A 27946-nucleotide genomic window follows, 5' to 3' on the forward strand; every position below is an offset into this window, starting at 1 on the left:
CCCCTTCATCCTCTAACTGTTCCCCTAAATACACCCCTGAACTGATTAATTCAAATTTGTAATTTTTAACGAAAAAGACGAAAATTAATTGAATTTGAGATTGAACTTCTTTTGTATTAGGCTGTTGCCACTTTTTTCTATGATTTAAGATCATAATATCTCATTAATGCTTCATAAAATGATGTTTTCTTGCCAAAAAACTTTTTGAAGTGGAGAAAAAAAATTCATCATTGATCTTGGATTCAATTTTTAATTTGTTTGAATTTTAAAATTACGTTAAATTTAATTTTTGCATAAATTTTGCTTTAATTTACCTGATTATGGTATAATTCATATATTTTGAGCCATTTTGAGGTTATTTAACCCCAAAAAGCGCTTTAAAATCGTTTCATATTCCTTCTATCTTCTTCAACTATCATCTTCTTTCCACTTAAACGTCTCTTTCTATCTTACATCTATTCGTGAATGAAAAATTCACATTGAATATTTCCCATCCGTTTCAGTATTTGTGAAACAACTGTGCGGTATAATAAGTTAATATTTCAGTGCCTTCATGGCCGAAAAAAAAAATAAAATCAATCGGAATAAGAATTAGTTAATAGATTCTTGAAGACTCTTAATTAGCAACAATTTTTTTTCCTACTCTTTTCATCTCAAAGAAGCCACACTGACATTCTTAATGAGATTTTGATGTGAAAGACATTTATTATATTGACATTCGCTTGAAGGCATTGCGTTCCTCAATAAAGAAAAGAAAAAATTATAATCTGTATGTGAAAAAACATCAAAACGAGGAGAAAATGTCATAAATTATTTATGTGTTACCTTTTGACTTATGAAAGAATGTAGGAAAAAGCCAAAAAACATTGACAGGATAGAAGATGTGACTGACTTGAGTATTAAATCATGAAATAAAATATAGGAATAATTATGAGGATAATTTAAATTTTATGATCAAATAAATCGGATCATCAAAAGGCAGTTCAAAATACATAATACATCGTAACTGAACATTTTTATGTGACATTTGATGTAAAATCTCACGAATGAATAATCTCATTAAAATTTCTGTTTAAAAACTGTTTTACAAGTGAAATTGAATAGTTTGTGTTCTTTTTGGGTGCAAGAGAGTTCCCGGAAGTGATGTGTTAGCCACAATATCGCTAATTTGTAAGTAAAATTCAAATTTTAAAGGTTAGGCATGTTTTACAAACTGAAATTGACACTTTTTCTCGACAACAAACTGTTTTGTGTATTTTATTAAGCTCATGCCATCTTGTCATACATATTTTGTGTCCACAAAGTCATTAAAGAAGATGAAAACAGCAAAATATTTACGAAATTCTTTTCGAAGTGAAAGAGCGCGAAAAACACGTGTTTTTGGAAAATAAACAAAAAATCTGAATTTCAATGCTTACTTAATGCGCTTAAACTCACTTCTAATCCTAATTCCTAACTCATTTTCGGTATATTTTGAAAACATTTAGCGACCTAAAATCTAGTCAATAAATTCTCGAGATGTAATTTGCTGATCTTGTTTGGTATTTCTGGCAATAAATAATTGAGATTAAAATTCTTCGCATGCATCTTACACTAATTTGGCTCAAAAACATTTAACGTCTCTGCCGAGTCGTAAACATATAAATTTTTAGCACTTTATGGCTATGACGCGTGTAATCGTAATCAATTAAAAATATTTCCTTTTGGATATAAAAAAGAGAGAGAATTTTCGTGCTTAAAAAACTGGTTTTCACATTCATTACGGATTATCTGACGACTTTTAATGTGCCTTATGATCTCATGCGGAAAAATAAAAAGAAAATTTTTCACATTTCCGTACTTTTTTTTTGATAAATTAACGTGGAAATTTTGATTTTTAACTGGGAAATGTTCAGTTATTTTCCACACAATTCAAGTCATGATGAATAAAAATAAATGAATTTTGAGACGACCAGTGACGGCACGTTCTAAATAATCACACAAAGATTTATGAAGAAATTTTCCATCATTTTCATAAAAATGAAAATTCATCTCAAATAAATATGAAAATATATAGTCAAATGCTTTTAAAATCATAAATTGGCAATAAAAACAAGTTTCAAATAAAATTACAATAAACACATTTCAAGTGCATTAATCTGTTTGGATATAAAATAGACTTAATTGGTTAATGAAGTAAAATAAATCTGTGTGAATGATCCTAGACATTATTGAATGTTTTTGCAGTTTCTGATGATTTTAATGTGAATTATTTGAGTCAAGGTTTGGATTTGAGTTGATTTGTGGACTATTCAGAGATTCCAAGTGTAACAATAGAGCGAATCACAGTTTTCGTCGTTAAAAAAGGATCGAAATCAGCTGTCACGGTGTTATCATGGTGACAACCGACCTGACCTTGGATTTTGAGTTAGTTTAAAACAGCTGATCACCTGGTTAGTGATACCTTGAGCAATCTCTTAGAAAACAGCAAATTTGTCACAAAACACACCAAATCACAGTTTCCAAGTAAAAACAATTACCTCAGCTCATCATGACACAAATTAGTTCAAAGAATTCTCATTCAAAATCACATCCGAAATTCCTTTGAGAACCTTAATCGTAATTCAATGTCAGTAAACAAGAAAAAAGTTCACGAGTAACACATTTTCGTGATAAAAAGATGCTAAGCTTGTTATTTGTTTGTCAAAAGAATATGCAAAATTACATTCGAAGAAATATTCAATCGATCAACATCAATGACTGTTCATATAAGTCTTCCTTTTCTCATTCAATTTACACAGACACACCGTAGAAAAATAGAAGAGCATAGAAAAATAAGTCATTGGATGCTCGATTGATATTTCATCTCATTTCGAAAAAAATATTCCCTCATTTTTCGTGTGATTTTGAACACTTGCCAAGATGCATCTTGAGTTTGAGCATTATTCGAATAATAATAATAATGATGATGATGATTTTTTTGTGTATATCGATAAATTTATGCCATATCGAAATATGTCTTTTGAGGAAGCAGCAAAGAGATTCCGGCAGATGGCCGTAAATCATCAAAATCGGGAATAATCATAATAAAAGAGATGAGAAGAGGCATCATAAAATTTTATTAAGTGTTTAATGCATGTTTAAGTTGTCGATGTGATGAGACGGAAGGATAGGAATGAAGCTTGGGTTTTTTGGGTTATGTTGTCTTTATGAACATTTTGAACTTGACTTGAAAATTTGTTTTTTTATCTTTTAATTCTATTGATGTTTCCTCTCATGATCTCAATTCTTTCGATTTGTTCTTAATTATTAGCAAATATCCCATTTGCTCTTGTTTCTCCCAATTCGCTCCTTAATCTCTCAATTTGCTTCTTCTTCTCTCAATTTGCTCCTAATTCTCTCAATTCGTTCCCAATTCTCTCAATTTGCTTCTGATTCTCTCAATTCGCTCTTAATTCCATCAATTTGATTCCAAATCTCCGAATTGTCTAAATTTTGAACTTTTCATCACAATATTTCCACTTAATACTTCCTCATCTTTTACCAAACTTTATGAATGCTTAAAGAAGTTAACAAAAACTTTTCAAAGCAAACATCACATCCAAATGTTGACCAATAATCAAATAATGATGAAAAGCAGAAATCATAACAGAATCAATCAAAAACTCTCTTCATGTGTATCTCCTGTTCATTTCCTCCTTCCACATTCAACAAGAAAAAAACTTTTCTAATTAAAAAAAGAAATTATTTTTTTTTTTGAAAGCTGTTTACTCTATTCACTTAATGTGATGTCGATGAGTAGAGTGTCACAGAGTTTCAAATTTCTGTCGTCGTATAGGAACGGGAGGAATAAATTTCACTCGTGATACATTTTCTGGCAGTACGTTAATTGGTTTTTTGTAATTCTATTACCGTTGAGTTGCGAACTTAAGCATAAAAGATTTTTTTTTTTTTTTTTTTCATTCCACATTTCAATACAGCGGTGCTGACTATAATGCTCTCCACGCACGAAGTAAATTAGCCGACAGTGTAATTAATTTTTGTGCTGTTTTTAGCAAAATTTCTGATTTTATTCCTTTGACGTGGAGAATTTAGGCTTTGAAATTGACTGTTTATGCTGCATTTGTGACCTAATCAAGTTTTTCGCGAATCTGTGCATGATTATTGAAAGGCTTTTTAGCTAGATTATGTTTTGAAATGCTTCCATATGTAACTGCCGTAGTCAGATGTTGGTTTCTGCTACTCAAACTTCCATATGCAGCTTTTCTAATCAATTCTACAATAAGGATTATGTTAAATATGTTGTTCATAAATGCCTTGATATTTCTAAGGTGTCAATTCAATAAAAGTAGCTGTTATGCATGAGAAATTGATTGAAATTCAATACTTATAGGTTGCAAATAAATGATTTAGACAACTTTGTATGCAATTGAAATTTTAATCAGCTTTACATAAATCAAAGTAATCTTTGGAAGTCATAATCAACAGTTTTGATTGAATTTAATACTAAGAAATTTGTTACAAAGTCAGGTGATTATTAATTGAAAATCATACAGGTTGAGTCATTAGTTTTGAGCTTCTCGAGACTTACCTAACTTATTAAGCTGCTTAGGAGTAAATATCGAGTTCGAGAATCAACTGATCTTAGTCTGTATCTCAATATCAAGAGAAAGAAAGCCACAAAATCAGGTAAAAATAGGCCGGAGTCGATTATTGGGTGTTGCGGGCATCAATATTGCCTCTAGCAAAAGGGGAGAGATGGGTGTTAATCTCTTATATCCCCCTGCCTCCTGAATATGACCCCGAGTTAGTCTATAAATACAATTAAATTATAAATGTGCCCACCTCATTATTCATTATTTCCTTTCATACCTAAACATGACTAATGATAAGTTTGTCATCTGTTTGACTTTAATAATCACCTATCTCCTAAAGAATTCTCCTTAGCTCGTGCCGCTCAAGGGGTTGGAACTCCCGTGAACTTGTGGTCTGACAAGTTTTTTCCATACAAACTTGCGGTTTCACAAGTTTACCAGTTTTTTTCAAGCGAACTTGTAAACTTGCAAGTTTTTTGAATATAATTTTTGGAAATGAACAAAATGTGTTAAACCGTTATTGATTGTCATTTGAATTATTTGTTATTCTGATGATTTTACTGAAGATTTGGCGATATTTTTCGATAAAAACAGAATGATTTTTTTGATAAAATAAATTAAAATGAAGCAAATTTTGAACTTAATTGCTTCCAAAAAGGATCTAAAGAATCGGAAGTGTTTTTTCATAAAATTTTTGATATGAAACACTAGTTTTTATTCCCGGAAATATTATGGGAGAACGACAACTGAACATAAACTTGAATATGAGCTTTAAAAGATTTTAATTTTTAACAATATATTTCGGAAGCAATTTTATGCTTAGATATGGATTGTATTTGGGATTCTTTACTATTTGGGAATTACGTTAAAATCGATTATTAGCCCTCAAAAACCTTAGAAAGTGAACGACCACATTCCAATGTACTAAAACCAAATTAATAAGTTATTGAATGAATTAAATGCCCTCAAATTTTCAAAATTTCGTAAATTTACTGAAAAGTTTTAAAATTGAAGAATTTTGACTACTTTTAGCAAATATTTATTGTTTAAAATCAGGTTTTTATTATATTATATAAGCATATGGCTATAACAGAAATCTCAAACTCCAAAACTCCTAGATTCCTATCCAAAAATAGTTTATAATCAAAATATTTCAAAGCTTAGACAAAATTTTAGTTTTTTTTTTTTAACAACCGTTGCTAATTACGTGCTAAAAACGCTTACGTATGGCTAAAATATAATAAAAATTTACCGGAATATCAAAAATTAAGGTCCCAAACCCACATAATTTTGGTTTAATCAGTTTTCAACTTTAAATTTTCGAAATTTAAAAAAAAAATTTTATTTTTTCAATTTTTAAAAACTTGTGGTTTTACAAGTTTTTGGGAACAAACTTGTGAAACTACAAGTTTTACACAGAAACTTGTGAGTTTATATGAAACTTGTAAAAACTTGCAAGTTTTCGGGAGTTCCAACCCCTTGGTGCCGCTCTTTAGCTTCATAATTAGATTTATTAAGTTCGCAGTTTTTCTTTGAAAAAATGAAAGATTTTCTCTTTGGGTAAATTGACAGAAAGGAAGTGAGTGCGATAAATTTTTGTTTATATTCAAATTTTTTTGTGAAAATATTTGGGTTTTCAATGTTGATTTAGATTAATGAATGTAAAGAATCGGACTATTTGGGTAGCATCTGGTGACCATATAGCTTCTCAATTGATATTTGATCAATATTGATGCAGATTTTTGTTGATCTTGAAATTGATCTAGATTGAAATCGAATGTGCATGTGTTCTGGGTTAGGAAGAGCTCTATAGGAGCTTGCTTTGGCTTTAGGCTTCAAACTGCGGCTGTAAGTTGCGTTTCCATATGTAAATGACTCGGAAAAGGACAGATGGATAAGCTTCTCCTGCCGAGTCTCGAACCCATGACCTTTTTGGTCGGTATAATAATAATTAGGTACCGAAGTACGAAGCCATTCCGCCACCAAGCCACCTCAACTCACAACTACGCCTCTGCTGACTCTTAAAGTCTATCCAAGTATAAACTAATGAACTGAGTTGAAATGTTTCCATAATTAGTAGTAAATTGCATAAACCACCCACATAAAGCAGTACTTAAAATATTAACTCCGTCATGAAGTTAATAAACTTCATTTTACCGCAAAAAGAAGTATATCTCTTTTACAGCGAAGTAGAACTGCCAAGAGCATCTATTAAATATTTTGTTTCACATTTACAGTCAGTCATCTACTGATTTAAATGTAACAGTTTGCGATAAAACAGAAGCGATGTGCCTTCGAACTCTAATACATCTCGCATGTCAGAGTATTATTTTTGGATATACTGAGTAGATCAATTACATTGAAAGTTTAAAATAACAGTGATGATATGCAGCACATATAAAGTGATTTCATTCACATTTTCCTTTGTTCTCGACTTAAACAATTTTATTGGATATATAACAAGTCAGTCTCAATTATCATGTAACAGGTGGGTGGATGTATGATGAATGATTAAGGAACAGCTTGTATTCATCTTTGACGTCATTAATTTGAATGAGTTTTTGATTGATCTATTTTGGGAGTTGGTGGCGCTATGAGAGTAATTATGTGGTTATTGGGGCTTTTGGTTGAATAGTCATGGCTAGTGGATGGTGGATGATGAGAGGCAGTGTCATCAGGGATTGCAGATCTGTAGCAGACATTTTGACTATCTTTTGGAATGAACGAACCGGTATGAACCGCATGACGTGTGCTATTTTAGTCGAGGTTTCCCACAAAGCATGCCGTGGCACAAGAAAATTTGGACAGCACTGGATTTGATAATAGTTATTTCAAGGTTAGGGTCAAAATCACAAAAATCTCTGATTCCATCCACAATTACTGCCTAAATAACCCATCAAAACCACTTAACGAACCAAATCAAATGCAATTCCTAGTAATTAAGCCTGATCATTTTCCTGACATTTCCATCTTTACAATTTACTGAAAATCACAGGCGTCATAAATTTCTCAACCTTTCCGTACACATTCCTGTCGAAAGAAAAATAAATAAACATTAATAAATTGAGTTAAAGAAGACATTTTCTAAGCTTCATCTATGGAATTACTTTTGAAATTGTCATAGTCAATTAGTCGAGTGTAGGATTAGATTTCAGATGAGGAAATGGAATATTGTAGTTTTTATTGGAATATTAAGAACTTCCATGTAGAGTTGTTGATCGAATAGATCAATTGTTATCTATGGGGTCATTTGGGTGGTGCTTGTGGGTGAGTCAATCAATGGCTACCAATTGCCAGACACCATTCCTTTATGAAATCCTGTCCGGATATTGTAAATTAGGAATTAATAAGTCTTGATCAAAACCGTACACAGTATAAGGTTCATGGCATTTCCAATAATTTTTGGCATCATCCTAATGTGCCGCGGCACATTGGTTGCACACCACTGGATATGGCACAATAGTCATGAGAATGAGTCAATTTCCAAGTTCAATACCTTAATCGAGTCCATACTCATATTCTAACTCTAAACTATAGCTTCGCATGGAAGTAACTCACATGCATGTTCTCAAGCTACATCATCACTCAGCAGGGAGTAAAATATCAAACCATGCATTAAGTACTTCTTCTTCTTCTCAAATTTCCCGCCTGCACATTTCATTATAAATGCATCACAGCTAATATTTCAGCATGATATTTTCTATCTGTGAATCTCGACAAAAATATGAAGCACAGACTCGCGGACAAAAATTAATGACATTTCTTTTATTTTGTAGTTTTTTGAATTTTAATTAATTAACGAATGCATCTCTGGATCATCGAGCGAGCAAATATTTATTTGCGCAAATGAAATGAGGGAAAAAAGAAATAATTTTTGGCATCAAAAATTTGCGATTCGATCGAGATGCACAAATATATTTTATTTTATAAAATGACAATTTTCATTTCATTTCGTGTTGCATTACATGAAAGGGGGAAATAGAGTCAATGGGTGGATAATTGGTAATTAAGTTAGGATGCTGAGTAATTGGATTTTGTTATGGGAAAAATTTACTATTTTGTATTGAGAATTATGAAATTGAGATGCTGAATGTTAGGAGTATGCTTTCTCAAAATTCCAATTCCGATTCCTTTAGCGAGAAAGTATAATTAAGAGATGTAGCTGATTAATGAAGATGATATTTGATAGTACCATATTTACAGTTAATTGGATAAGTGATTCGATGGAAGTAAACTTATGGAAATTTCACTGAATTTCGCAAACTGTTCTCTAATATAGAGGATCTTAAGTTGGATTTGTCATAATACAGCCCTAAAATCGCCAAATAGGATGACAAATCGTCGATAAATTACAAATATCCTAATTTGCATTAAGAGCAAAAGTCACAATCCAAAATTCAGAACCAAGCCATCGCAACATTGACGTGGCGTAGAATTTAAACCGATGGCATAAAGACAAGTCGCGTCTATCTTATTCTAAATTTGTGATGCAATATTGGTCATTATGGGATTTCATAACTATTCAGTAGTAATTCAGCTAAAATAAACTAAACATGAAAACCCACAACACATGCTCATTCAACATGTGCTACATTTTCATTCATATTCATATATTTCATTAAGTAGTCATCCCTTTGCGACAGAATTTATTTCATATTTTCGATAAATTAAAGAAAAAAAAAATTCAAATTTATTACAAGAAAAGAAATTGACTTTACAGCAAAACAAGATATATGTAAGAAGAAAAAGAAATAGGCAAAAATCATGCTAAAAATAATGAATAAACGAACGAAAATTCATCAAAATCGCCTCATTCAGTGGTAAACTCGCGTCGAGATCACATGGAAAAGTAGAAAAAGATTCAAAAACGCGCAATTTTCTTTTAGTTGTATACTTTAAAGAGTCAATAGACAAGTGTGTAAGGTCTATACACACATTTGTGTGAATAGGTGAAAAAGTGAGCATCCGAGTAGAATGGGATTGCGTAGACATTTTTCATCTATGCGTCAGCGACCAAACAAAACACAAAAGTGAAATGGACTGACTGTGTGACTGATGAAAAATTTATATTCACTGATCTGTGAATAATTAAGTGAAGAAAAGAAAAAAAAAGTCATAAAAACGCAATAGCTGAATGAAAAGTTCTTGTTCCTAACGAATTTAAAACAAATTCAAAAAATTTATAAAAAAAAGAAGAAATTTTTAATAAAAGAAAAGAAGGAAAGGAAAATTATTTATAGAAGTGAAAAGAGACGGAAGAGAAATAAATAAAATATTGTGTATATTCGTGGAATTCCAACAAGTATAAGAATTTCTTCTGCATTTTCTTTATCATACGGAATATAAAACGTAATTAAGTGTGAATGAATTTGGAGTTTTGTGACTAGAGAAGTTTGTTTGGGGAAATTTAAATGTTGAAGTTTGGAAAATTTTCAAATGCTTTGAAGAAATTTCAACATTTTTAATTCAAAATTTCAAATTTGTTCTGATTCAAGAAAATTTTAAATTTATTTTCAAAAAATTCAACTCAAAATTTCAAGAAATTTCAACTTTAAAATCTCAAAAAATTTCAACTCAAGAAATTTTAACATTTCAAAAATTTCAGAAATTCCAATTTTAAAATTTCAAGAAGTTTAAACTTTAAATTTCAAGAAATTTTAACTGTAAACTTTAAAAAGTCAATTTCAAAATTTGTGTGATTCATTCAAAATTAATTGTGAATAAGTCAATTTACCACCTCATTAAATGATCCCCAAGTAAAAAAGTGCTCAAAAAGGAATTGCAGAAGAAATTAAAAAGATTTTCTCCTCATCGTAATGGATTGCAATTTCACAGAAAACAAACAAAAGTGTAAGAACAAAAAGTGAAATGACTTTTATATTCTTTAACTGTGTGAGCCTTTGTTGCAACTCAAAACTTTAGAAATAATTTATATTCAAATCTGTGAATAAAAAAAGTGAAGAAAATAAAAAAAAGTTTTAAAAAATCATCGTTTTTCGCGTGGACTAAAAAGTAAAAAAAAGTTTTATGTGATTTAGACGAAATTGGTTTGAAAAGAAATTCAAAAAATCGTATATAAACAAAAAACTAGAAATCTTTGAATTCTGAAAAGGCGCCCTCGTTTTTTGTTGTAAACTATACGATAGGTCAAGGTGCATGGAAAATTAACTTTCAAACCAATTTCTCTAGAAGTGAAAATAAAAGATTTTTTACTTTTTAGACGCGAAAAACGAGAAAAAAGTTTTTTTTTATAAAGTATTTTATAAAATTTGTAGTCCATATCGATCTGTGTCTTTTCCAATTCAGTTTCACGATTAGCTCGAAGAATTTCGTTCAGATCATTTTGAGCTTTGCTCAACCAAGTCCGACTGCGTTCGAAATATTTAAAGTAAATTAAGTGTGACTCCATGAATTTGGAGTTTTGTGACTAATTCGGACTGCAGTTCGCTTCGTTTGTTATTAGGTCACAAAATAATTGAATGAACTTCGCTTCGCTTCGTTCGCCCGACTGTTATTAGGTCACAGTAATTCGGAAAATTCGCTTCGCTTCGTTCGCCCGACTGTTATTAGGTCACAGTAGTGTCGGACTCCACTTTTTTAATTCGCCCGACTGTTAAGGTCACAGTTGTCGAAAACTTATTTTCGTTCGCCCGACTGTTATTAACAAGTGTCGGAACTTCGCTTCGAAATCGTTCGCCCGACTGTTATTAGGTCAAGTTTCAACAACTGTTTTAGTTCGGACTCCATTCAAACTGTTATTAGGTCAAGTAATGTTTTCGCTTTTCGCCCGACTGTTATTAGGTCACAGTTTTTAAAATTTAAAAGTTCGTAGATTGGAATTTAGGTCAAGATTTAAAATTTCAAAGATTTATAGAAATTTCAACATTTTTAATTCAAAATTTCAAATTTGTTTAGATTTAAAAATTTCAGATTTAAAATTTCAAGAAATTTCAACTTTAAAACTTCAAGAAATTCCAACTTTAAAAATCTCAAAAAATTTCAACTTCAAAATTTTAAAAGATTTCAACTTTAAAATTTCAAGAAATTTCAACTTTATAATTTCAAGAAATTTCTCCTTTAAAATTTCAACATTAAAATTTCAACTTTAAAATCTGAACATTATTTCAAAAAGTTTCAACTTTAAAATCTCAAAAAATTTCAACTTTAAAATCTCAAAAAAATTTCAACTTAAAAAAACTTCAATTTTAAAATTTTCATGATTCATTTTAAGTTAGTTGAGTCATATTTTAAGTCACATTTACCACCTCATTAAATTTCCCCAAAAAAAAGTGCTCAAAAAGTCGAATTGCAGAAGAAATTAAAAAGAAATTTTTCTTCTCATCGTGAATGGATTGCATTTTCACAGAAAACAAGCAAAAAAAAAGTGTAAGAACAAAAAGAAAAAAATAGAAATGAAGAATTTTATATTCTTTAACTGTGTGAGCCTTTGTTGCAACTCAAAACTTTAGAAATAATTGTGAAACAAATAAACAACAAAAAAGAAGAAGAAGAAACATATTTCAATTGAGGAAGAGGAATAAATTCCGGTGCAAGAAGAAGTTTTGTTAAAATCATAAAAAATAACATTTTTAAAGTAAGTTTGAGTTACGAACAGAAATTGTGTCATTAATTCAGGAAGTCTGGGAGAATTCTTGACATGAAATTTCCTCATTTTTGCGACATTTTCTCAAATTTTTAATGAGAACTTGTGAACTTTAATCAAATTATATTCAATTACAACTTAATTTAACTTAATAAATTGAATAACTTTTCTGAAAAGTCATGCATTTTAAGCAACGGAACAGATTTATGTGTTAGATGAACAGTGTCAATAATGAATTAATTTTGATGAAACAAGTTGACGCGGAAGATAAATTTACTTGGGAAAAATGAAAAACTTGCAGAATTTGGATGAATAAATAAAATGAAGATTATGAGATTGGAAATATGCAAAGATTAAAGCTTCAAGATTGAGAATAATTTAAATTATGAATTGTCATGACAAAGCCTAAGACTTTCGAGTCCAGGTTTCGTGATTTGTCAGTCTCAGTCTAAGTCTTAGTCTAAGTCTCAGTCTAAGTCTCAGTCTAAGTCTCAGTCTAAATCTCAGTCTAAGTCTCAGTCTAAGTCTCAGTCTAAGTCTCAGTCTAAGTCTCAGTCTAAGTCTCAGTCTAAGTCTCAGTCTAAATCTCAGTCTAAGTCTCAGTCTAAGTCTCAGTCTAAGTCTCAGTCTAAGTCTCAGTCTAAGTCTCAGTCTAAGTCTCAGTCTAAGTCTCAGTCTAAGTCTCAGTCTAAGTCTCAGTCTAAGTCTCAGTCTAAGTCTCAGTCTAAGTCTCAGTCTAAGTCTCAGTCTAAGTCTCAGTCTAAGTCTTAGTTTCAGTTTCGTTCCTCGATCTCGGCGTCAAAAATTCATAGAATCCCTAATTCAAATTACATCCAAAAACCATTAATCCGAAAAATTTTCATTCTCAATAAAGCATCGATTACCATGCATCTGTTCAGTCATTTCAACTTGACGAAGCCCTTCACATCGATTATACGAATTTGGCATCAATATTCAATAATAAATTACAAACTTCATCGTTCCATGCAAAATGAATTAGTTTCCATTATTGACTCAATAACTTTCTCGTACAAGCATCAAAATCATGATAGTTTACTAAGTGCTAAGGCATCCTCGTGTAACAATAATATTAATAAATGTTTCCACTTACTCATCAGTTCCGTTTTCACAATTTTTCAAGTGTAAATAACCCGAAAAGTCAAATTAAAAGAATTAAGGAAATTGCTGTCATGACAGTGGAAGTAAATAATTATAAATTAATAGCAGATTATTGATGGAAACAGGAAGTCTGATTGGATTTAATCATTTTTCTCAACTTTTTGACGAATTTATAATTTTATGAGGATATTCAATCATAAATCATGACAAAAAGTTTACAGCTAATAGGAAATTGAAATAAATATTGAGGAAATGAATTTTAAAGCGTGAAGAAAGTGAGGAATTGGATTTAATTTGAAGCCTTAAGAGGGTAGTAATGTGATATTCGTTTGATCTTGAAATTTTCGAAGGTTGTGCTTAAATAAAATTGTAAAATTGTTAATTAATTAATTAAGGTTGATAATTGGTGGATAAGAAGAACTGAGCAGTAATAAATGTTGAAGCTTTACAGTTTAGACAATCAAATATAAGCATTTCGCTTCATTTGGGAAAGAAGGCTTCATTTGGGATTCCCCAATCGTCGTTGAGCTTCCCTGATCTTCCCTGAGTCTGTTTGAGTCTCGTTGAGCTTCTCTGACTGTTTTTGAGCCTTCTTAGCCTTCATGAGCCTCCATAAGCCTTCATAAGCTTCATTGAGCCTCCATGAGTCTCCTTGAGCCTCCCAGGGTCTCCTTGAGCCTCCCTGAGTATTCTTGAGGCTCCCAGAGTCTCCTTGAACCTTCCTGAGTCTCCTTGAGCCTTCCTGAGTCTTTTTAAGCCTTCATAAGCTTCATTGAGCCTCTCTGAGTCTCCTTGAGCCTCCCTGAGTCTCCTTGAGTCTTTGTGAGCCTCACTGAATCTCCTTTAGTCTCCTGAGCCCGCCTGAGTCTTCCTAAGCCCTGGAAATTGGAAAATTGAGCCATAAACTTTAGGTTTTAGAATTATGATATGAAATCTGATCTTCAATTTTCATAAGACAAATTTTTTAATATTCCTCAACAATGTATATTATTCACAGGACTCAAAAATTTTAATTTCTGGTCACATTGTATCCATAGCACTTCCACAAAGTCTCTTTGTAGTATTAACAACAATAACTCAATTAAATTCTCAATTAAAAATGTTCTTTCAATACCAAAATTTGAAGATTGTTCGATTCTTGTTATACATTCGATGTCCATACCCAAACCTTTTACATTAAGGTCCATTTTGAGGCATTTCCCAGCGTTATAACCTTCCTAGAAGATGGATCTTAATACTAATTAATTTCCACGTGGCTCATAATCAAATGAAACCTTTCAGCTTGCCTTTTTAGCTTGCTCATTATAGCACTCGACATGAAATATGTACGGATATTCACAACTTTACGTGATAAAGTCATATCCTCATAATAATGCAAAATTCTTTTATGCACTCATAAATAATTCTCAGACGTAATTTTTTTTCTGTAATTCACAGGATCTGAAGACTCTCTCTTGGAGGAAAAAAAGACTTAAAGTACAAAAGAGAATAAGAAGCCATTCGAAGAAGAAGGTGCTAAAGTTTCTGCAGTCTCACGACGAGTTAAATCGACTGTAAAATCGCATTCTTTATAGAGTTAACTGAGCATACTTATATATAGTGCACATTTTTTAAACATAAAAAGCCATAGTCATGGATGCGAGTTGCTTCTACTGTCAGTTTAGTCTGAATACAGCTGGTATAATAATTGGAGTTTATGAAATCGTTCAATATACTCTGCTATTCTTTTTTGCTCTACATTTCTTCAAAGGTAGGTAGATATGGCATGAAGATGATTTTGAACAGTACTAATGTCATTGAAGTATGTTGTGGTAGCTTTTGAGCGCATTTTTGGTGCATGCATTGGAGTTGAGGTTAGAATTTTTTGGAGATTTTGAGGTTATGTTGATACTTTTGAAGTTAAGTTGACTATTTTAAGGTTAGATTGCAAAACTTTAAGTTTAGGCAAACAATTTTGAGGTTAGACGGACAATTTTGAGGTTAACTTGACAATTTTGAGGCTACATTGCAAAACTTTAAAGTTAAGCTGACAATTTAGAGGCTAAATTGTAAAATTTTGTGGTCAGGTTGACAATTTTGAGATTAGTCTGACAATTTTGAGGTTATGTTGACAAATTTGAGGTAAATTTGACAATTTCGAGGTTAGAACAACCAGACAAACCTCAACAACTCAATTCACCTCCAAATCCAAAATGCGCAACATTCCTTTACTTACTGCTTTCAGCCTACCCTTAATTCCCCATCCGAACTTTACATTGACATTGATACCATTCCATTTAAACCTCCGCTTGTTACCTGACCCAGATCTTTTTTGATTGAACTTTACTGTTTTTCTTCCTATATTCATTTTCAATTCAGATGATTCGGATTTCCTTACAATTGTCACCTGCTGTTTATGTGCCCTCATTATTGTATCGGCCTTACTAGTCTATGGATCATTCAAAGTAAGTGGAAATAGAGCAGTTCTCATTTGTTTAATAATAAATTCATGTCAATTTATTCCTTAAAAAATACAGAATATCAGACGGTACGTCGTGTCATGGATATTTGTTGTAGCACTTATTGTCGTTATTCAACTTATGGTTCTCTTCGATGTCATTCACGTCGTCAATACAAAGAGTAGTGAGGCGTCTGATAAATCATTTCTTTATACAGCTTTAGAAGTTTTCTGTTTAGGTAAGTGTATCAATTTATTCCTTTTATTCATCCATCCAATAACAATAAGTAACGAATAGATGAAAAATATATGTAAAATGGATATGAATTGTATGTATGATCGGAAAAAAGTGAAAGGTGATGGAAAATAAATGTGGGAAGTTTCTTCTTTCATCCTTGATGTTTTTACTGCTTCTGCTGCTGCTGCTTTTGAATATATATCGATGAGGAATTTATTGAATATTTGACAACGGATTCGAATTTTATTTGGATTTCCATACATCTTTATGGAGAATTATTTATTTTTTTTGAGGACGGAAGTGATGAGGATCGTGATTTGGTTAGTTTTGGTCTGTCTGGATGTCAATATTATGGAATTTTGGGAGAAATTATGAAAAATGGAAATATTGAGTAGGAAAGAGTCAGTAACGGTCAAAAAATATTTGAATTCCTGTTCTTCTGGATCCTTTTGTTCTATCAACCCGAAAGACACAAATGAAGCCGTATGGATGACCACCAAAGCCACCCTTTCCTCCTCCTCAATATGCTCCTGGATAGATTACAGACAGACATAAAGATGTACAGTTTTGTTCCTTTCAAAAGAACTATGCTTTAAAATTCAACTCCCAAAAAGCGTCAATTTCCCAAACAAATCCACTTCCTATGCTTCACTAACGCCAACAAATTGTAACAATTTCCTTTTCTTCAATAAATTCTCTTTACAAAAAATCAAGAAGAAGTAAATACGAAGATCTACAGCTTTTCGTATGAAAATTGGAAAATATTTCAAATAACGCACCTGAGTATAAATCCTATATAGGCTCAACAAAAAGGGAGAATGATATTGATATAAGTTTGATGTCGTGAATACGTGATGAATGAATAAGGCATGCACGTTTCTTCATTGACATGCCATTTTATTCGACACATTAAGGCATCTCTCTGCTTTCTCGCGATGCTTGCATAAATAATTTTACAAATATTTTTCTTTCTCGCAAATTTTTGGATGAGACTGGATGTGGTTGATATGGAAATAAGAATTTCTTTCTTACCTTGAATGTTTTTGATTTGATTTCATTCATGTAATTTGGAATGTTTAAATATTTAAATGTTGTAAAGGAAGTAGATTTGAGGATTTTGAAAGTGAATTTGGGTCATTGATGGTGTTTTTTGGGATGATTTGGGGAAGGAGCCAGCTTGGTACGGAAGTTTGAATTTAGTGCCATTTTTGGTATCTTTTACTAGAGCCTTCTTGCCTCTTAATGCTGCAAACAGCCGTAAAAATGGGTCAGAGTCATATTTTCCGGTACAGCAGGGCATTCTCGTGTCTTATCATGAATACGGTAAATTAGCGGTTCCTTAGCAAACACATAGGCTGATATAAGAGCAAGCAACCTTTTTTGGGCCTCCCGACAACCTAGCTGCAGCACAAAGGTTTCCCACTACTTCTTTGAATTCTCCTGTACGCTAAAGACTTAGGTTTCACATTTTCCTCAAAAAATCTGTCACTGCCTCTTTTCTCCCACAATTTGAAGATGAACGCCAAACATTTACATTTAAATTTGCATAAGAAAATATATCTGTAATGAAAAATAGGAACAGCATGAATAAAAAAAGCTGTAGAAAAAAAAAATAAATTCAGAATAAATAAATATCCCTGTAAATATCATATTGATTTCGAGAATATGCTCACGAAGATGTGAAATTTATTAATGGTATTTAAGATTTCGCAATCTAAAATGGATATTTTTCATCTGAAATTTCTATTTATCATTGTTCATTGATTGTTATTTGAGTAATGAAGCATTCTTTTTTCGGAATGTTAGCGGACGGTAAAGATTTTGATTGAAAAAAAAAATTGTTGAATTTATTGGATTGGAATTGAATAATGGCTTAAAATAGAAGGATTTAGTTCTAGTTTCTGATGCACTGAGTGACGAAAATGAAGAATGATCAGTTTTGGAGCTTTTAGGGCTCCGCTAAACCTTTTTTGAACTCTCGTTAAGCTTCGATAAACCGCCTTCGTTTGACTTCCTAACTCATTTCGCTGGCCTCCGTCAGTTGGCGCCTGAAACTGGTTCTTTTGCTGACTACCGCTTGCTAATTACCAATTTCAAGTTCGTTTGGCTTCCATTTTGTGTTAATAAAAAGGTATTTAGCAGAGTTTGGCTGTCTCAAAAAATTTGTCGTTAAAATTTAAATTTAATTTGACCGGAACTTTAACTATTCTTTGTACTCTATTTTGTGACAATCTAATGTCTAAAAACTCGAATTTGAGACGGCCACACTCTGGGGTTTAGCTTCATTTGTGTCTTTCGGGATTTATGAAGTCAATCATTCAGAGTCTATGTAGATGAGTATACTAAAAAATGGTCCTTAAATGTCCACTAGTCCTAAAAATCAAACTAATCATAATATTGTTCCGTGAATCCAAAATGACTGTCCAGATATGACTCCTTCATTATTAGGCTGTATTCAAAAATTTAGTATAGAAAATTTGACTTTTGCCTCAATAAACCCTAACGTTAAACCTTTGTTAGGAATGTCAACTCTCCATCCCATCCCCCTTCTTGAACACCTTTGATACACCCTTGGTTAGGAGGTAGGAGATGATCAACAACTCAACAAAAACTTCAAAATTTAGTGACTACAAAAAGTGTAGAAAATTTCAATTTTCAGCTCAACAAATCGGAAAATTTCCCAACAAAAAACTATCTCATCCCAACTATTTACAACAACTTTTACTTCTGAATGTTCTGTGTGCACGTCTGAATGATTTATGATCTATTTTTATGTTCACTTAATTGCATCTCATTCAAATTTTCATCTCTTATTATTATTATTATTATTTGGTCTTTATTCTAGTTTTAAACATTAGTTTTCTCATAATTATGATGGAGTTTCAACGGAAATTAAAAGAGCAAGAGGATGATGATCGCTTACCATAGAAAAATATAATTTAGAGTGAACAGCATGAATGAAAAGAGAGAGTAAGAAAAAATATGAGAAAAGTTTGTAATAAATTGGCGTCAGCTGAGTATGATAGAATGAGTAAGGAAAATGGCAATTTGAGCCAAAAGCTTTAAGTCAATTAGATTAAGAACTTTAAATTAAATTTTTTTCTAGTGTTCCATTCGGCAATTAGATTTAAACTAGTTTCTCAAATTTATTATACTTTTCTTTCCTTCTTCTTCATACATCGACAGCGAGGAAATTTCTGCTCGCTTTAAGTGCCTTGTCATCGTTGACTTATATTAATGACATAACGAAAAATATAAAAAATCAAAAGAAATCAATTATAATGAATCATTTAGCTTTTATGCAATTTTTTGTGTCATTAAAAATCTATTTTATAAGCTCGAAAAGTATTTCTTTTTGCAGGGTTTATAGTGCTGATTGATTTGGGTATTTTAATTAATATAAAATATATATTTATGTTACACGACAGCAAGGTTAATCTTGAATTGTAGAAAATCGAAGAATGCTAGAGTGACGCCGACGTAGGTCTGATTATGACGTAAATCCGATATTCATGTCGAAATATTAGATTTTTGACGCAGTTTGCATTAATCGAAGTGGTTGAAGGTGGCTCGGATTTTGCTTCCATTTGTCATTAGTAGAAAAGTTTTAACGGTTCCCTAAAAACTCATTGGCGGAGCCTTTTTCAATTGTGTCGCTTGGGTACCACTAATACGGTAACATAGCGGTGCCTTAACGAACATGTTGTGCTGTTCGAGTTAAAATATTCGAGTAGACATGATATTGTAGGTATTTGGTGACAATATTATCAATTACTAAAGTAACCAGTCTAGTAAATAGTCAGTTCTAGCCAAAGTTATAACTGTTGACATAAACATTACAGAATAGTCAAATCAATCCCTATCTCAAAAGCCCTGCAAATATCTAATTTTTAAAATATCGTCTCCTCATCTCAGTCGCATACATGCATGTCATTGAATGAGATGACGACAACGATGAAAGAATAAATTTTATTTTTTTCTTATGCCACACGAATGGCTAAATAAGTATGCATGCATGCATAAACAGAAGCACAAGATATTATGTATGATTTTTCTCAAATGTTATTATTATTATTATAATATTATTACACACAAAAAAATACATTAAATTTAGAATAGTTATGCACATACTTTACTGCTGTTAAGATCCATTAAAATATGAAAATGAAATAAAACTTTATGTTTTATTACAAAAAAAAAGAAAGGAAATTTCATTGCCATGAAAGTGAACTGAATATTAATTTTCACATTTCAGTGCATGGTTACGGATTGAATCTCATGTGAATTTTGTTGAAGCTTCATAAAGAGTAAGTTTTATTGCTGTATTTGTATTGTAATGAATTTTATATTTCAGCACAGATAGTTGAATGTTTCAACAATGTTGGAGTCAAGGAATTGATATCAGAATGCAGAACAGAGATGTGGCAGGTCATGTCAATAATTTTGCGGCTTTTTTTGGAACTGGTTGCTAGGTTATTCAGCAATATACAGAAATATTCTTTTTTGGTATTTTAAATATTTACAGTAACTCAATTAGAGCATCAACACATGCCTCACTCTAATTTCAATTTATTCATGAAAAATTCCGCCAAAAAATTCTCATTACAAATTCACTATAGAAGCAAACAAAGCAATTTTAATACAAAAAGCTCAAATATCCAGCTCCTCAAATACCAAATGTTAAACAATCATCGGTTCCAATCAATTTACAATCATATTTTTTTTGTATTATACATTCCGAATTATCTCAAAACCACATTGTGGATGGAAAATATTCAGCAACGCAATTGAAAGTCAATAGATCAATATTTATTTTCATTATATTGAAAATTTTCTACATTTCATTCAATAAATAAAGTATAAACAGTTTCCAGTTCTGTTTCATTCTTTATCAGCTATGAAGTTTGTTTGCTGTATTGGAATATTGTTTTCATATTTTTAAGAGAAATTTTTTTGTTGTACGTTATCAGAATCAGTTTACATAAAGTCATGACATTTTTTCTTCTCATCTCACACAGAGACATGGATGTTGAGAGTAAGGCGTAGTCACTTTTGAGAGAATTGGTTTGGCTTAATTCAGCCATGTATTGCTGAATTTATACTAATGATGCTATATTGTGCTGAATACAGCCATGCTTTGTTGAATTGGCCTAAATATAGCCATATTGTGCTGAATACAGCCATATTTTGCTGAATTGGTCTAAATATAGCCATATAGTGCTGAATAAAGCCATATTTTGCTGAATTGGTCTAGATATAGCCATATTGTGCTGAATACAGCCATATTTTTGCTGAATTGATCTAAATATAGTCATATATTGTTGAATACAGCCATATTTTGCTGAATCGGTCTAGATATAGCCTTATAGTGCTGAATACAACCATGTTTTGCTGAATTGGTTTTAATATAACCATAGTGTGCTGAATACAACCATATTTTACTGAATTGGTCTAAATATAGCCATATAGTGCTGAATAAAGCCATATTTTGCTGAATTGGTTTTAATATAACCATAGTGTGCTGAATTGGTCTAAAAATAGCCTTGCTGTGCTGAATACAGCCATATTTTGCTGAATCGGTCTAAATATAGTCATATTGTGCTGAATACAAAAATATTTTGCTGAATTGGTCTAAATATACAGCCGTATCTTGCTGACTTCAGCCATATTTGGGTCAACTCAGCCAAATTTAGCTGAATCAATCATCATACAGCCTAATTAAGTTCAATCTAGCAGCAATTAGTTCAATTCAGCTATGTTATACTCAGTACAGCCATATTTGGCTGAATTCAGCCATATACAGCTGAATTCAGCTAGATTACATTCAACTCAGCCTCAATATAGTTAAATGCCTCTCTTGATACCCTCTCTATCACATTCTCATGACATTATCATTACATCGTCTCCGCCTATCAATAAACAGTCAATGAGAACTTGTCTCAATCTTTATTACTCACATAAAGTCATCATCAGTAGGAAACAAAATCGTTATAGATTAAAATAATGTGAAATATTTTCATCATCAGTATTCATAAAAATCTCAAAGAATGAGGAATAAAATCGGAAGTTTCCTAATTGGCTTCACAATATTCTATTCCGTGTTGAAAGTTGCTCACTTCTCTTATTATGTATACAAGCTACTTGACATTATACTCAACAACGATGATGATGATTGTGAATATTCATGCATATTTCAATATATGGAATTAATATTCATCCTTTGTTTGCTGATTTTCTTGCTTCTCTTGTTCTATGGTGTAATTAAGGTAAAAAGTTTTAAATTTATTATAAAATCTTGTTAATTAATCAACAATAAATTTTATTATAGTCGAAGCAATCATATGTGGGATTATGGCTTGTCTTTCATGCGATATTGATTATGTTTCAATTTGGTTATCAATATTTAATTCGATTCAGTTCCAAACGAGATGAATATAGCGAAGAGTTGAGGATCTACAAGTCGGTTGAATTGTGTAAGTTTATGTTGAATTTCGTTTGAAATTACCAGTTCTCATTTGGTGACTAGAGTTGATATTGTGGATAATTAGCTATGGAAGGTGATAAATTAGGATTATGGGTAATTTGCTGTGTATCTGTTGATCATATGCTTGATGAAACTTTGGTTTGAACAAGGGCTTAAGATGGGAAGATTGTCGGGAGATAGCTATGTTCGGAACCTTACTAAGGTTCAAGAGAAGCAAGATCACTTCCTTATAATATAGCCCAAGTAGGATTCGAACCCTCCTCGGTTGCATGCTTCTACCACTGAGCTACTTGGGGCTGTTAGGGGGCGTGACACAAAGCACACTTAAACCTTCTTTTAGATTATATCCATTGACTAGAAAATCATCAAGTCCAAGTGCTCACCCAATGATCAACCCATCATCCCACCAAAATGCGCTCAAATCACCAAGTTACAAAATCATTAAACTCATTTTTAATTCAATTCTATTTTCTTCTATCCCATTTCCCATGATAGCCTTCGATATGATTTCATTTTACATCATTTGCCGTCTTAACAATGCCTTGATTGATGAGAAAGCATCGAAGGCAATGAAATTCAACACCCAATACCTCAAATACTAAATTAATCCTAGAAATGAAATGAATGAATGGCTGTGATTGATGTAAAAGTAGAACAACCCTTGGGGAGATTTTGTTGGATTTATTTATGGTTATATTGAAGGAATTTTGCGTTGGGGGGTATTATGGGATTTGGAGAGTTAGTGACGAAATTGAATGGAAATGAAGCTGAAAATGTGAGACATTTGGGATCCTTGAAGGTATTGTTTTGGAACACTCGACTGTACAATACGGTCAACATTGTGGATCTATATAACGGAAATGCCAAGCCTGACAAATCTCTTTTAAGGAAGAATATAATACATTTCAAGAGACTAAAGCAAAAGGCAACAAAATGCCAGCGAGAGAGGAAGTAACGTGCTCAAAAGTTCTGTCATTCTCTCGCAAACTTTTTTTCCTTATCAGCTTAATCCCACGCATCCACACAGTTAGTCGATGAATTAACAGAAACGAGAAACTTTTGCGAAATCGGATGGAAGGCACAAAATCACGATCAAAGCACATTTAGAAGAGAAAAAGAAAAGAAAAAAAGTTGACATCGATTCCTTTAAATGAGTCTGGAAACGATGATAAATGATGATGAATCAGCCTTGAACTTGACTTGCTTCTTTTTATTGAATGATGAGATTAAAGTACATAATTTATGTTAGATGAGGGAAGTCGAAAGATAAAAATAGTTTCGAGAAATCAGATCAGCTGCTAAATGTTCATTAAAAGTTATGAAAAGCTAATGTGGTGTGAATTGTTGATGTTATAGCTTGGAAACGGATGTTTTAATGGAGACTCTGGTTTTATAGTTTTATAGATTGAAATAGTAAGGAGCTTCTTTGGTGTGGAGCCTTTAGACATAAAGGAACTGCTTAACTTCGCACCACGAGAGACAATAGTGACTGCATAGCTGTGTACCCTGTGAGACAAAGGGATTGCATAGCTTCGTACTCCAAGAGACAATAGTGACTGCTTAGCTTCGAACCACGAGAGACAATAGTGACTGCATAGTTTAGTACCCTCAAGAGACAAAGTCACTGCTTAGCTTTGTACCCCGAGGGACAAATTGATTCCCCAGTGACTCCATAGCTTTGTACCCCAAGAAAGACAAAGTGACTGCATAGCTTTGTACCCTGAGAGACAAAGTGACTGTTTAGCTTTGCACCCTGAAAATTCAAAGCTTCTGCAAGGCTTCACCTAAACCTTCACACATTAACCCAAAACACCTTGCATATTCCATAGAAATCTATATAATGTTAATTAACTCAATTGACGTTAAGTCTTACAAAATTTAAATTAATTAAAATTATTATATTTATTCAATGTTAAATTTTCTGATGATGTAAAGTAGCATGATTATAGCAGATAAATTAATAAAGTGCTTTAATTGCGATATAAATAAATTAATTATTAAAATTATTTAAATTTGTTGCTCTACGTTTACAGACATGCTATAATTATTTATGTTGTGTCGCGACAGGCTTGTCAGCATTTTAATAACTTTTTAGGGAAGTTTGGTGTGAATCATAGGTTAAATTGAGGTTGTATTGCAGATAAACATGTTATCTAAGATCTTAATCAAATATATCAGCCATTACTCATAATTCATAACACTTAATTCAGCTTTTGGACACCTTAATCCCCAATGATACTCAAAACCCCCTTGAAATTACAGTAGCTCCAACCATTTAACTGATTGTATTTATAAGAAGATTATAATTTTTTAATCTTGCACACGTTTCATCCACAATAGCTGATAGTCAATTTGTGTGTCAGTTTTTATCAAATTGCTTATATTCGAGTCCACTCGAGCATTTCTTGGCACACGACCTATGTAGTGTAGTTAAATGCATATATTTGTGTGAATAATTCTGTACTAGGAGGTTGGGCTCGTTGAGTATGGCAGGGAGTCATTTAGAGGGAGAGGCAGAAGCTGCTGTTTAAGTAATGAATTTGATCAGCCTCTTAATTCAGACAATAAGGCAGTGGTGGGCAACATATGTGCCGCGACACACTAGTGTGCTGACAAAATGTCATGAAACGTATGCCCTGTGCGGTTTCCACCAAGGAGTGTCGCAAAAATTGAAAGGTTGCCCACCACTGCACTAAGCGACTTACACAATCCAATTCACAAATAAAGTCCCGACAATGCCAAACAGCCGACGAAAATTATACAGCAATAAACATCAATACAAATACTAAATTCAACAAAAGACGACGAAAAGATTAATTCGAAAATTACGAAAAACTTTCACATTCACAAGCTCTTGAACGTCCTGCACATGATCCAATTTCATTGTGTTATCTATGTGACAAACATATTGAATTTTTTCGAGAGATAAATTTCTCATGCATGTATGATCATCATCTTATCTTCACACACAAATAATATGCGATAAGCATTCTAAATTCATTATTTATTTCTGGTTGTGTATCGCAAAGTAAATCGACCTTAGTCTTAGTTAAGGTGATAGTGCGAAAAGATCGATTCCTGTTTTTCGTTTGCGGAATAAATAAAATAAAATAAAATAAAGCGAAAATGTTGTACAAAAATGTATGCGGAATCAATTTAAATTTAATTAAGGCAGCATTATTTATCGGCACTTATGATATATTTGGCACAATAACGTTAATTGTTCTCGAAATTGAATTTTTCTCACAAAGTACGTATTTTGTTGAGGTTTGTGAAAAATAATTTAAGTGCAGGGTTGGGAATATGAGGTTTGGGATGTGATTAATAGTGATATTTAGGTCTGGATCTAATGGGATAATTTTTTAGTACCTCCAAAAATTCAAAAATATTTATCCCGACCAATGATCAAGTTCTGGTTTGAAATCATGTAGAGTCTCTGGCTTTACTTCTGATTACATACCACGAGTTAAAATTGAGCCTTGAAGTTCAACTCAATAGTCCATTAACTTTAGTTACAATCGACAATAAATCAATAAACTAGCCGCTAATCATGTCCTAATTCAAAAAAGCTATTAAATACTAGAGAATCTATCAACATCAACTTAACAACACATGATAAGATACTGCAATAAATGCCATCTTCAAGTGTCTCCAATATAAATCAATCAAAACAAATTCCCAACCCTGGGAGACATAAAAAAATTAAAAAATATTTCAACAAGCTAGCAAATCATTGAAATATTCTATCAAATCGTAAACTGAACGTAGATAAACGTTCATAATATAATTTTTAATTGCAATCAATTAGCTTCACTTTCCGTTTCAGTGCAAACGCAACAAATGGTTTATCTCTCATGCTTCTCAATTGGCATTATGGCAGCAATATTATTGATTCATGGTGCATTCAAGCTTAATCGACATCTATTAATTTATTGGATATGTGTTGCCGTTATTAGGATCGTTCTACAGTCTCTGTTGATATTAGAAATATTTTATTATCACATATTGGAATCATCGCCTTATGAAATTGTCTATACGACATTGGAAGTTCTTGATTATGGTTAGTTGACCACAATTTGTGTCTTTTGCTTCTTGTTCAGATGTTTTCCTGTACTTTTGAGTTTTGAATTACATTTTTGGAACATCTGAGCTCTTGTCGGTTAACATACCGGCATTTAATATTGTGGATTGATGTTAATTGGTAGTTGGATATTGATTGAAGGGTCTTTAACCCTTTACTTGTTGCCATCATTCGAACATTAACCACAATATCCACAAATTTACCTTAAATGTTTCAAAAATGCGCTTTATACACTTACCTTCGATTCTACATGCTTAATATATTTATTATTTTATCGTTTCAGTGGTTCTTATCACAAGCTTCTGTCTCGTGTCTAACTTATACAGGCAGCTAAAGTATCGAGATCAGAATTTCTCGAGACTTGAAAATGAAGTGTGATGATGATTATCGTGATGACAGCGATGATAACGATGATTTATAGTCATAAGATTATTAACGTATTATAAAGATAAAAAGTAAGATAATATTTGTAGACTAATGGAGTGTTTTAAGCGCATTTTTTGGAGCGGAGGGAATGAGTCACTTCTCTACTCTTAAACAGGCTATTAATGTTAGTAACAAGGCTTCAGTGAACACTAATGACTAGTCTATAATTGAGACTAAGGACTAGTCTACAATTGGAAATAGTCATTTGGCTTAGCATTGCATGAATATTGATTCCATAGCTTAAATGGTCATTAAATGACGATATCTATGCCAAACAGTACAAATCGGTTAATCCAGTGTGCCAAAACCGTATGCCGTGGCTAACTAGTGTGCTTCTTGTTTCTTGGAAACGCTATGAACTGAATGTGGTATGCGCAAGGAATATGCAAGCCTTGACACCACCAAAGTGTACTGTGGCACAACACTGGATTAATCGATCACAAACCCAGACCCAGATCGGAATGAATTAGCATGGTGTCGGATTCTGCTTAGATCCAGTACCAAGCCAGAGTCACGGTTGTTTGGTGCCGCAATTTAGATCAATTAACCGACTTGTATTATTCGAGTATATGAACTGTCGACCCATGAATTTATATCCATTAGTAACTTGAGTGAAGATTAAAGATTAGCAATCCCTAAGCTACCCACAAAAATATTCAGACAAACCAACAATCCAATAAACTCTCCCACCCATCTATCTACAAAAAAGTAGCGCAAAAAACACAAAAATAACAAAATGTCAATTGAGATTTATTTTTAAACTCACGAGTATTTTTATAGCTGTGCATGTATGTATTGTAAATATCAAATAATAAAATCTAAATGTTTATAATGTCCTCCACTGAGTGCATCATTAAAGTCGATAAGATGAAAAAGAGAATAAATTATCAAAAAAAAAAAAAATTGTTTCAATGTGTGATTGTTTACAGTGTCACGAGATTACTGACCTCACGCAACATTGTTTATTGTTTGTGAATCTATTTG

General features: G+C 32.1%; 1 protein-coding gene and 2 long non-coding RNA genes across 7 annotated transcripts; all 3 read left to right on the plus strand.

Annotated features, from left to right (window-relative positions):
- Window positions 1-520: 520 nt before the first annotated feature.
- Window positions 521-20116, plus strand: LOC139093341 (uncharacterized). Of its 5 annotated transcripts, none has more exons than XM_070644029.1 (6): window positions 9382-9923; window positions 11887-12168; window positions 14734-15046; window positions 15655-15740; window positions 15813-15972; window positions 18817-20116. In XM_070644029.1, exons 3-6 carry the CDS (start codon window positions 14929-14931, stop codon window positions 18897-18899), a joined length of 447 nt encoding a protein of 148 aa, XP_070500130.1. In that variant the 5' UTR covers window positions 9382-9923; window positions 11887-12168; window positions 14734-14928; the 3' UTR covers window positions 18900-20116. The 5 variants fall into 5 exon arrangements, with proteins under 5 accessions (XP_070500127.1, XP_070500130.1, XP_070500129.1 ...); XM_070644028.1 differs by having other exon boundaries at window positions 11941-12168; XM_070644030.1 differs by having other exon boundaries at window positions 9382-9876; window positions 11941-12168.
- Window positions 20117-22012: 1896 nt separating this feature from the next.
- Window positions 22013-24445, plus strand: LOC139093276 (uncharacterized). Its single transcript, XR_011544674.1, has 3 exons — window positions 22013-22237; window positions 22300-22444; window positions 22951-24445. It is a non-coding gene; the product is annotated as an uncharacterized lncRNA (long non-coding RNA).
- Window positions 24446-25509: 1064 nt separating this feature from the next.
- On the plus strand, window positions 25510-27798 carry LOC139093356 (uncharacterized). Its single transcript, XR_011544678.1, has 3 exons — window positions 25510-25705; window positions 26282-26515; window positions 26820-27798. It is a non-coding gene; the product is annotated as an uncharacterized lncRNA (long non-coding RNA).
- Window positions 27799-27946: the final 148 nt, after the last annotated feature.

The sequence above is a fragment of the Chironomus tepperi genome, unplaced genomic scaffold (genome assembly GCF_022539635.2).
Source record: "Chironomus tepperi strain 1889 unplaced genomic scaffold, CSIRO-AGI_Ctep_v1 contig_335, whole genome shotgun sequence".
NCBI classification, from domain to species: domain Eukaryota; kingdom Metazoa; phylum Arthropoda; class Insecta; order Diptera; family Chironomidae; genus Chironomus; species Chironomus tepperi.